This window comes from Callorhinus ursinus, unplaced genomic scaffold (assembly GCF_003265705.2).
Source record: "Callorhinus ursinus isolate GAN/ISIS: 27379988/994484 unplaced genomic scaffold, GSC_fseal_2.0 scaffold71, whole genome shotgun sequence".
Taxonomy (NCBI): Eukaryota; Metazoa; Chordata; class Mammalia; order Carnivora; family Otariidae; genus Callorhinus; species Callorhinus ursinus.
Genome location: NW_027397133.1, coordinates 469,166 through 478,739, shown reverse-complemented (window position 1 = coordinate 478,739; position 9,574 = coordinate 469,166). Strand labels below are relative to the sequence as shown.

Sequence of the window (9,574 nt, the reverse complement as noted above, 5' to 3'; positions counted from 1 at the left end):
TCTCTGAGCTGATCCCCTCCCATCCCCGCTCACAGGCCTCCCGAGGCTCCCCACACCCTCCAGAAGCCTCAGGTCTCTTAGTAGCCTAGGTTATTGGAACCACACAGCTGTCTTCCCCACACACCACCTCCCCATGTCTTCCGGGGCTCTCTCTACAATTCCTGACTGTTCTTCCAGGAGCTCCCCCCCTCTGTCTCCCAGCCAGACCCCAGCACTGTCTCCACCTCCTCCCTCCCCTTCACTCCCTACAGCTCAAGCCCCGCCCCTCTAGCCACGCGGCTGTCCTGTCTGCTCTGTCCATCGGCCTCCTCTCCTCCCACACGGACCATCACCATAGCCCCCGGGGCTCCGATCTCACCCCACAGGACCCCAGGAGTCTTCCTGACGTCCACAGTCACCCTGCCCACCCTGCTCAAACTCTCCACTCAGCCTGGGCCCCCTCCTCCCCAGTCCTGAGTGGGGGAGGCACACTCACCTGCTTGCCCAGCAGCAGCAGATCTACCTTCTCCTTCTCTGCCAGCTTGGCCAGGACCCGGGCCACCTGCAGGGGACCCAGGCGATCTGCCTCTGCAGCTGGCACCTCCACGTGGATGCCTCGGTCTGCACCCATGGCCAGAGCAGTGCGGATGGTCTCCTGCCAGGAGAAGGGACTTGACTTGGCTTCTAGCCCCAAGGGGACCCAGGAGCCCGGTCCCAGGCCCTCCTCCCTCAGACCCAGGACTCGGGGCCCTGGCACCCTCTCCCCAGGACCTGAGCACCTGGCACTGGGTGGGCCCGCAGCTGACAGCGATGACCTCTTTCACCAGCTTCTTCTCCTTCAGCCGCACAGCCTCCTCCACGGCGATCTCACAGAAGGGGTTCATGGAGTGCTTCACGCCATCCGTGACCACACCCGTCTTGTCAGGCTTCACCCGGATCTGCCAGGCCAGGAAGGGAAGGGGTGGGGTCAGGGGAAACAGGCAAGAAGGCAAGGGCTGGGTGGGGACCGCGGGGACCCGGAAGGGGCAGGGCCTTGTCCAGGGTCCCACAGCCCAGGGGACACAGCAGATGAGAAGGCCCAGGTAGGCAGAGGGTCATCCGCTCATGATCTCATTCAGACATGTGTGGGGCACCGGGCACCGGGGACAGAGGACACGCCCCTCCGACTCTCGCTGCTCCTGGGGCCCGAGACGATGTTTCTCAAATGTCTGTTTACCATAGACCACAGTGTGACATACACTTTATGACACTCCTGAGCATATTACAAACACACAACATACCCTTACATGTCAATATAAATACCCCTGCAACACGAGGTTCGGGGAACAATACTTACCCTTACTTTGTATACCGTAGCCTGACATTTCCTGCTCTTTCTTTAAATGTCAGCCCTCTACGTGGATCTCATGACTGACACATGGTCATGATCTAGTTTGCAAAAACACTAGCATTAAAGACCTATTCTGCCAAACAGGCAAAGCCCGCTCACTCCTTTCCTCACATGGTCCGTCTTCACTGAGCACTGACCGTGTGCTGCCGGCCCAGAGCCGGATTCTGGGGACACCACCGCGAGCAAGGGAGTGAGGCCTGCTGGCCCATGAGCTCCCAGTCTAGTGCAGGGTCTAGCGCAGTAGGAACAACTAACCATCCCCCTATTAGTTTCCCGTGGCTGCCATTCCAAATAACTGCTAACGCAGTGGCTTGCTGTCTCACAGCTCTCGAGGCCAGAAATCCAAAATCAGTTTCATTGGGCTGCAAGCAAGGTGTTGGCAGGGCGCAGTGCCTCTGGAAGCTCGAGGGGAGAACCCATCCCTTGGCTCCCCCAGCTCCCTCTGCCTCTCTCTTATGCAGACTCTGGAGATGGCATTTAGGGCCCACCTGGATGATCCAGGATAACCTCCCCATCTCAGGAGCCTCAACTCAGGCATAAATGCAAAGACCCTGCTTCCAAATTAGCCACCATTCACCCATGGATCGGGGCCTGGGCAGCAGAGGGGGGACCACTTCCTAGCCCACCACATTCCTCTTAATAGCCCACAGGGAGAATGTTATTGGCCACCAGGCACTGCAGGAGCCCTGTTCTAAGCAATTATCCTAACTCATTAATCTTGGTGACAGCCCAACGAGGAAGGAGCAGTCACTGTCCCTGTGGGCGGATGAGGAAACTGAGGCACTCAAGCAAAGTAGCTGGCCAGTCAGTGGTTTCTAGGACCCAAGCACTCAAATCCCCTGCTATGCCACCTGACAATCCATGAAGTCCGGGGAACTCTGAGAGAGGATGACGGGAGCCTGTGACCTAGCCTGCTGGATGTTGGAGGCTGTCAGGGAAGGCTTCCCTGAGGCAGTGGCACTAGAGCTGAGACCTAAAAGATGAGCCAGAGTGGTCAACTGTGAGAGAAAGGGTTCAGTGGGGCGAGAGCATGTGCAAAGGCCCTGAGGAGGCCGGTGTGGCTAGCGGAGCATAGTCTGCCGTCAGGCCACAGACGCTGAACTACTGTGACGGGCGCAGAAATGCGTCCTCAAAACGTCCCCATCCTAATCCCCGAAACCTATGAATGTCACCTCCACGGCAAAGAAGGACTTTGCAAAAGTGATTAATTTAATGACTCTGAGAGGGGGATCACCCTGGGTTATCTGACTGGGGGCCCCATGTAATCACAAGGGTTGCTCTAAGTGACAGAGGTAGGTGGGAGAGGGGAGATGTAGTGTCAGGGTCAGAGAGACCGTGAAGACACTCTGCTGCTGGCTCTGAAGCTGGAGGAAGGCACGCAGGTGCCTCTGGAAGCCGGAAATGACAAGGACACGGATTCTCCCCTTGCCTCCCTCCCCGTCCCCGAGGGGGCGCAGGGCTGAAGACACCCTGATCCTAGCTCAGTAGACTCATTCAGACGTCCGACCCGCAGAAGGGGAAGAGAACCAGTCTGCGTTGTTTGAAGCCACTGAGTCCGCTAGAGCAGCAATAGGAAACTAAGCGTGCAGGGCCCAGCAGGCTCCGGAAGGGGAGCTGGCTCTGGATCCAAAGAACAAGGGCGATAAAGAAGCAAGCGGATGCAACTTAAGTTTTCGCAAGGTCGTTCTGGATTCTTGGTGGGGAAGGCTGGGAGCACAGCAAGGGCGGAAAGCGGGGAGACAGCTGGGTTGGCTGTCAGTCAACGAACTGAGGAGTGACAGTGGCTTGGACCACCGAGCCAGCAGACATGGAGAAGCGGAGGGACTGGAGGGGTCTCTGGAGGTGGGGGTGACAGAGCTCTGGGCTCGGCAGGGGCAGGGGCAGGGGCGGGGAGAGGGGAGAATCCTGCAGGACTCTGGGGCTTCCGGTGGCTACATCCTACAAGCCAGGGGGCAGGTGGGTTCTGTGTCTAAGAAGCCCATGAGATGCCCAGAGAAGGCTCGCTCGGGCGCCTGCATGATCCAGCCCAGGACCTGGCTTGCCCCTCTCCTCGCCTGTGGCTGCCGCCAAGGGCTCCGCCGGCACAGATGCAGATGACAGCCTGGCCTGGCCGGGGACACTCACTGGAGTCTCTTCCTACCTCCCTGCACATTTCTCTCTTCCCAGTCTGGATGCGCCTCATTGACCTGTGACACTGAGTAGGAGAAGGAGAAAAAGGACAACTATCATTTTCTATCACTGTTATTTCATTTTTTAAAAGCCATTTTAAGATTTTATTTACTTATTTGAGAGAGACAGAGAGCACGAGCAGGGGGAGCGGCAGGCAGTGGGAAAAGCAGACTCCCTGCTCAGAGGCTCAATCCCAGGACCCTGAGATCATGACCTGAGCTGAAGGCAGATGCTGCACTGACTGAGCCACCCAGGTGCCCCTAAAAGTCATTTTAGCACCAAAAATAAGGCTCAAATCTCAGAACTGAATAAATTCACCTTACGGAAATACAATTGGAGCCAATACCATGTTCTGAATCCATGCTTTTTCACTAGAACCTACCCTGAGCGTGTTGGGTAGGTCCCCAACATTTGGGGCAAATTCCCCAGAATTTGCCGGAACATGCCCCTGCTCAACCCCCACCTCTTCTGCTGTCCTTCGCCTCCTGTGTAAACCCCATCCCTTCCAACTCTCCCGTCCCCACTTACCCTGTTTAACTCTCGCCGTAGCACTGCCCACCCCTGACATACGACACACGCCAGACTGATTTCAAATGACTATCAGTCTTCTCCCCACCAGAAAGTCAACTGCCTGCGGACAGGCATTTCCATCAGCTCTGTTCATGACTGTACCCGCGGGCGAGGCACTTGCCAGAACCACGCATGAGAACCTGCACGAGAACCACTCAAACGCTTGGAAACAGCAATGGAAACTGAAACACAAAAGCCCTCTCATTACAAAAATAAAATCCAAGTCAGAGGTTTCCCCTTTGAACAAGAAAAGCAGTCCCCCCACCAGTAAAAGGCCAGTGCTGGTGAGCCAGTGGCCGGTTGCAGGGCGCCAAACCTGCTCTTGCTCTGGCCGGACTCCTTGCCCTAAGCTCCTGACCCCCAAGCAGCAGGGATGAGAGCCCTCCGACCCCGGGGGAAAGTGCCAAAGCGTCTTCTCCATGGAAGACCTTTTTAAGCCTGAGTGGATTTCAAGCTTCAAAAACACTGTTTAGTTAAATTACGTAAGTCAGGAAACAATGGTTGGTCTGAAAAATCAGACCAGCGTCTTTTTTTTTTTTTTTTTTTAATAATGAGGTTTTATAAATCAAAGGAGATGATTCAGCATGGAACTTTCATTCTTTCTCTTCAAGTTGCAAAATAGGAACCTTCAACAGAAACAGCCGTGAGCCAGACGGGCGTCACTCCAAGGGCTTCACGTGTATTAACTCATTTAACTGTCCTAACCACTGAGGAGGTTAGTTGCTGCCATCACCAACCCCGTTGTACAGATGGAGCAACCGAGGCCCAGAGAGGCCCAGCGCCTTGCCCAGGATCACACAGCAGCAAGGAAGTGGCAGGACCAGGAGCCTAACTCCAAGCCTGACTTGGGAACCATGAGACTCTAGGACACCAAATGGGCCCTCAAAAGGTAGGGGAGCTGGTCCTTTTATTCGTGGCCATTTATTCATGGCCCACTGTCTCAGAGCAGGTGTTTGTAAAGTGGCTTCTGCAAGCTCTCCCTGAACTCTCGACACAGCTCAAGGACTCCTCTGCGGTTCTGTCCTCTAGTTTTTTCCGTCAAGCGAGTCACGCACTGGGCATGTGCTGAGGCTCTGGGCAGAGCACAGTGCACCCAGGACACGGAGTGACCGGGACAGCCAAGGCCAGATGGGGAGATGGTGGCCAGGGACTGATGCCACGGACACATGACTAAGGTGGTGGTCAGCGCTCTGAGACCCTTCTTCAGCAAACCTCATCTCGGGCAGGGAAAGAGGACCAACATCCCCACCGAGCTGACACGTGTGACGTGAGGGACAAGGAGGGGCCAGCCCTGCCGAGAGCAGGAGGGGTGAAGGGAAGGGAAAAAGGCCGGGTGCTCCCAGAACCGGAGGGAGGCATGGCTGGTTGGGGTTAGGCGCAGAGCTGGATACAGGTTTTCTAGGGCCTGAAGTTTCCAGCCTTTGGGGGAGCCTCTTTAGGAAAATGCACACCAAATCACGAATGCAAAATTGATCCAGTCTCTCCCTGGGCCTTGAAAGAAACGCTGAAGTTCACAGCCTCATCGGCTCATGGAAAAGGTATCCCTGGCCAGAACTGAGTATTCCTGGGTTGCCAAGTGCTTATGAATTAACACCCTAGACACACAATCGCAGACATACACACAGACACACGCTGAGCAGAGCATTTGTTGTGTTCTGAACGGATGAGTAAAAAAACTTCCATTACCAGTTCTACCGATAATTACCGCACTCCCTGAGCACCAGCCAAGGCCAACACTAACCAGGAGCCAGGCACTATCCTAACAGCCCATTTAATCTTCACTGCCATCCAATACAGGAGGTACTACTAGTGTTATCCCCATTGTAGAGAGGAGGACAGTACGGCTCAGAGTGGTTAAGCAACTGCCCCCAAGGCCACAGAGCAGGAAGCAGACCCAGGCAACTGGCCTGAAGTGGGCCCTGAACCGTAGAGCATGATGGTTATCTAAGACAGTGGTGACTACATCAGACAGACCCTCCTCCAGACTCTGGAACTCGAATTCTGGAAGGAGAGACAGACACCAAAGCAAGTGATCAGAAAATTACACTGTGGATTACCAAGTGATAAGAGTATGGAGAAATTACAGCAAGGGACGGCACAGGGATGATGCGGGCTGCAGTTTTAAGTCAGTGTCCAGGGAAGGCCTCACAGAGAAGGTGACATCCGAGCAAAGGTTGCAAGGAGGTGAAAAAGCCATGCTGGGAACAGAGTAGAGACCTGGCACTCACCCCAAGGAGCTGCCATTCTGGGGGTGGGGGTGACACCTGGGTGAGCAGGGGATCCCAATCCAGTGTGGGCGCAGAGCTGAGAGAGGCAGGCCCAGGGGGCTGCAGGAGTGTCCGAGGACAGATCAAGAGGCCTGAGAGGGTTGGGCTAGGGGGGCTTCCTGGAGGAGGTGATACCAGAGAATCGCTACACTTTTGATACAGTTGACAGATCAGAGTTAGGCAGGACAAGGGAGGTACAGGAAGCAGAGATGCAGAGGGAAGGGTGCCGAGGCAGAAGGCACAGCGGGGGGCAAAGGTCCAAGGCAAGAAGGGGCCCAGTCTGTCAGGAAAGATCAGGTGACGGAGGGAACAGGGCACCACGGACGGCACAGCAGGGGCCACGGCCAGACCACGAAGGGTCTCAAACACCAGGCTGAGGGGCTCAGACTTTGTCCTGAGGGTGGGGGGGGGAGCCTCAGGGCAGCTCGGGGTGCAGGAGCCCTGAGGCTGGGAGAGGATGGACTGAAGGAAACACTGAGGACCAGGGAGGAGACTGCGTTGTGGGGCCAGGCGGGAGGAAAGGAAGCCTCAAATGCTGGGCCCACGAGAATGGACAAAGGGACCAGCTGACAAGTAACAGGTGGCGGGGGTGGTAAGGGAAGGAGGGCAATGGTGCCGGGGCTCTGGTCCAGTGATCAGGTAGTGGGCAAGGTTTGAACCATTTATTTCTTCAGAAAGGGCACCCACAAACACAGCCAGCAGACAGGATGCAACGGAGGGGGCCCCGGGGCAGCGTGGGAGGGACAGGCAGCACACACCCCTGGGATAGGACAGTCGCTGATACCCTCTCTTTGTTCTCTCATTCAGCGCACACCCATGTGCCAGGCCCTGTGCTGGGTGAGGCTGGGACCAAAGCCCGTCCAACTCGGGCCTGCCGATGGGGGGAAACATATGTGACACAGGCATCTCAGGCCATGGAGACCAGGGCTGGGGCACAGGGAGGCCCAGGGGGCGACAGAGCCCAAAGCAACAGTAAGAAGTGGGAGGAAACCAGGAGAGAAGGTCCCAGGACCCCAGGAGCAGCTGAAGACAACACCCCTGGCCTCTGCTGTCAGGGCTTTGCTGCAGCTATGGAGTGAAAAAGGGAGGAGGGGCACCTGGGTGGCTCAGGCAGTTCAGCTTAACCGGCTGCCTTCGGCTCAGGTCATGATCTCAGGATCCTGGGACGGGCTCCTCGCTCAGTGGGGAGTCTGCTTCTCCCTCTCCCTTTGTCTTCCCCGGCTTGTGCGCTTGCTCTCTCTCAAATAAATCTCAAAAAGAAAAAATAAGGGGGGGGGTAGCAGAGACTGGTGCGGGACTTGCCCTGCACTTCGATCTTGACTGCAGCTGCCTGGAGCTGGGTGATGCAGCAAGTAACAGGACCTCCGCGGGCCTCAATTTCCTAACCCGTCCAACGGGGTTCGTAATATCAAGAGGATACTGAAAGCACTGAATGAGTCAGTCTCTGTCAAAGACCTGGAGTGCTGCTGCTTGCAGTAAGCACTCACTAAACGTGAGCAGTTATGATCACTTAAGTTTCCATGCCAAGTCCGGCTCCCGGGACCTCCTCCCCACCTCACTCCCCAAGCCGGCAGGGGCCCTGGTTTCATGCACCCCGAGGCCTCTGGCACGCCAGGCCCTGTGCTGGGCAATGCTGGGGACACAGAGGTGGAGTCCCAGTTCCATGGTGAGGACAAACATGGATGGGCAGTCATCATCTTCAGTCTGCTTTAAGCCAAGTATTTAGAGAAATTGGCCCAAGAGGCTGTGTCTGATTCACCTCTGTCCCGACCAGCTTCTCTCCGGGGACAAGCCAGGACCTCAGAGACGTTGCCCACCCCCCCCCCCCGGGCCCTCTCATGGGCAATGGGAGCCATTCCACCAGCTCAGTCAAACAAGATTTCATCTCTAGCAAACACTTCTCCCTCCCTTCCTGGCTAGAGCCTCCTCACTCACCCCGCGGCTTTGTAGGGTGAAGGCTTCTGGGTTCCCAAGTTAACAGTCAACAGAGTGTGCAATGCAGCCTAACAGGTGAAAGTGCGCTTGGGTGCAAAGCACTAGTTGCGCTGAGGAGTCAGAAGGACCTGGAGGGGAATCTCAGCTCTACCCCATCCTAGCTGAGCGACCTCTCTGCGCCTCAGTTTCTCCAAATGTCACACAGGGGCCGTGGCACCTCCAGCAGGCAAGAAATAGAGAAACTAACTCGTACTGCACAGAATTATTAAGACGCTGAGTCCAGAACTTGAGAAAAGGGAACGGGGTCATGACCCCAAAGGGGCCGCGTTTGAGTGAGGAGGTATCTGAAGTCTGAACCTCACAGTCCTTGATCTTTGCCCTCAGGTGTGACTTTGACGTTTGGGAGGAAGAGCGGCAGAGAGCATATGTACGAGCAGACCCCCCCATACAGTTTCGGGGTTCGGGGGAGGTGGAAGTGGGGGCCCGGTCACCTTCACGGCGAAGTCGATGACCCTCTTTACAGCCACGAGCGCGCGCAGCTCCGCCATCTTCCTGCCGCTGCCACCTGCGGGGTCAGTCCGCTCGCTCGGCCTCGGAATCCAGACGTCCCGGCCCCCCCCCCCCCGCCCCCGCGCCCGCGCCCGCGCCCGCGCCTGCGCCCCGCGCCGCCAGCCAGTCAACCGCGGCGGCGCCCGCCTCCGCCCTGAGAAAGGACCAATCGCAGGCCCGGAGGGGAGGGAGGTGCGGCAAGAGGACTCGGACCAATGGAGGACGGATTCTGGAGAAAGAGGCGGGACCTGAGGGGAAGGGAAAAGGACTTAGGGAAGGGGGCGTGGCCGGGAACTAGGGGAAAGGTCGTGCGCATAGGGAGGAGCCGGGAGCTTCCCCCAGGCCTCCTAAACTTTTCCCAACGCCCTCGGATTTACCCCTCCCCCGGTTCCCCACGTTTCCCTCGCTTCCGCAAGTCGCTATGCCCGCATTCCCTGAGTCCTCTTGTGTCTGTCTCCCCATTCTCTTCTCGCCACGTTCCTCGTCCCACGATCATGCCTCTTACGTTCCCCTCTATCCGTGTTCCCGCGTCCATGTCCCTACATCCCTTCCAAGAGCCCACGTGCTCTCCTGACCCCACCACCCCTGCGCCCCGTCCCCCCTCCGAGCCCATGCGCCTTGTCCACTCCGTCCATGTTCGTGTCCCCATGTTCCTCGTTCCCTATAGGTTAACGTGCTTATGTCCACCGTGAACCCCCAGGGACCCCCGGGTCCC

General features: G+C 57.0%; 1 protein-coding gene across 1 annotated transcript in view; it reads right to left on the bottom strand.

The window, feature by feature from the left end:
* Positions 1-8,932, bottom strand: part of ETFB (electron transfer flavoprotein subunit beta) — a 13,891-nt gene extending 4,959 nt beyond the window's left edge. Inside the window, exons 1-3 of the mRNA XM_025849896.2 lie at positions 8,802-8,932; positions 759-917; positions 476-634 (exon numbers count right to left, since the gene is read on the bottom strand). Of these exons, the coding sequence (XP_025705681.1) occupies positions 476-634; positions 759-917; positions 8,802-8,858 (375 nt within the window). The 5' untranslated portion in view covers positions 8,859-8,932. The remainder of the gene's footprint in view (positions 1-475; positions 635-758; positions 918-8,801) is intronic.
* Positions 8,933-9,574: the final 642 nt, after the last annotated feature.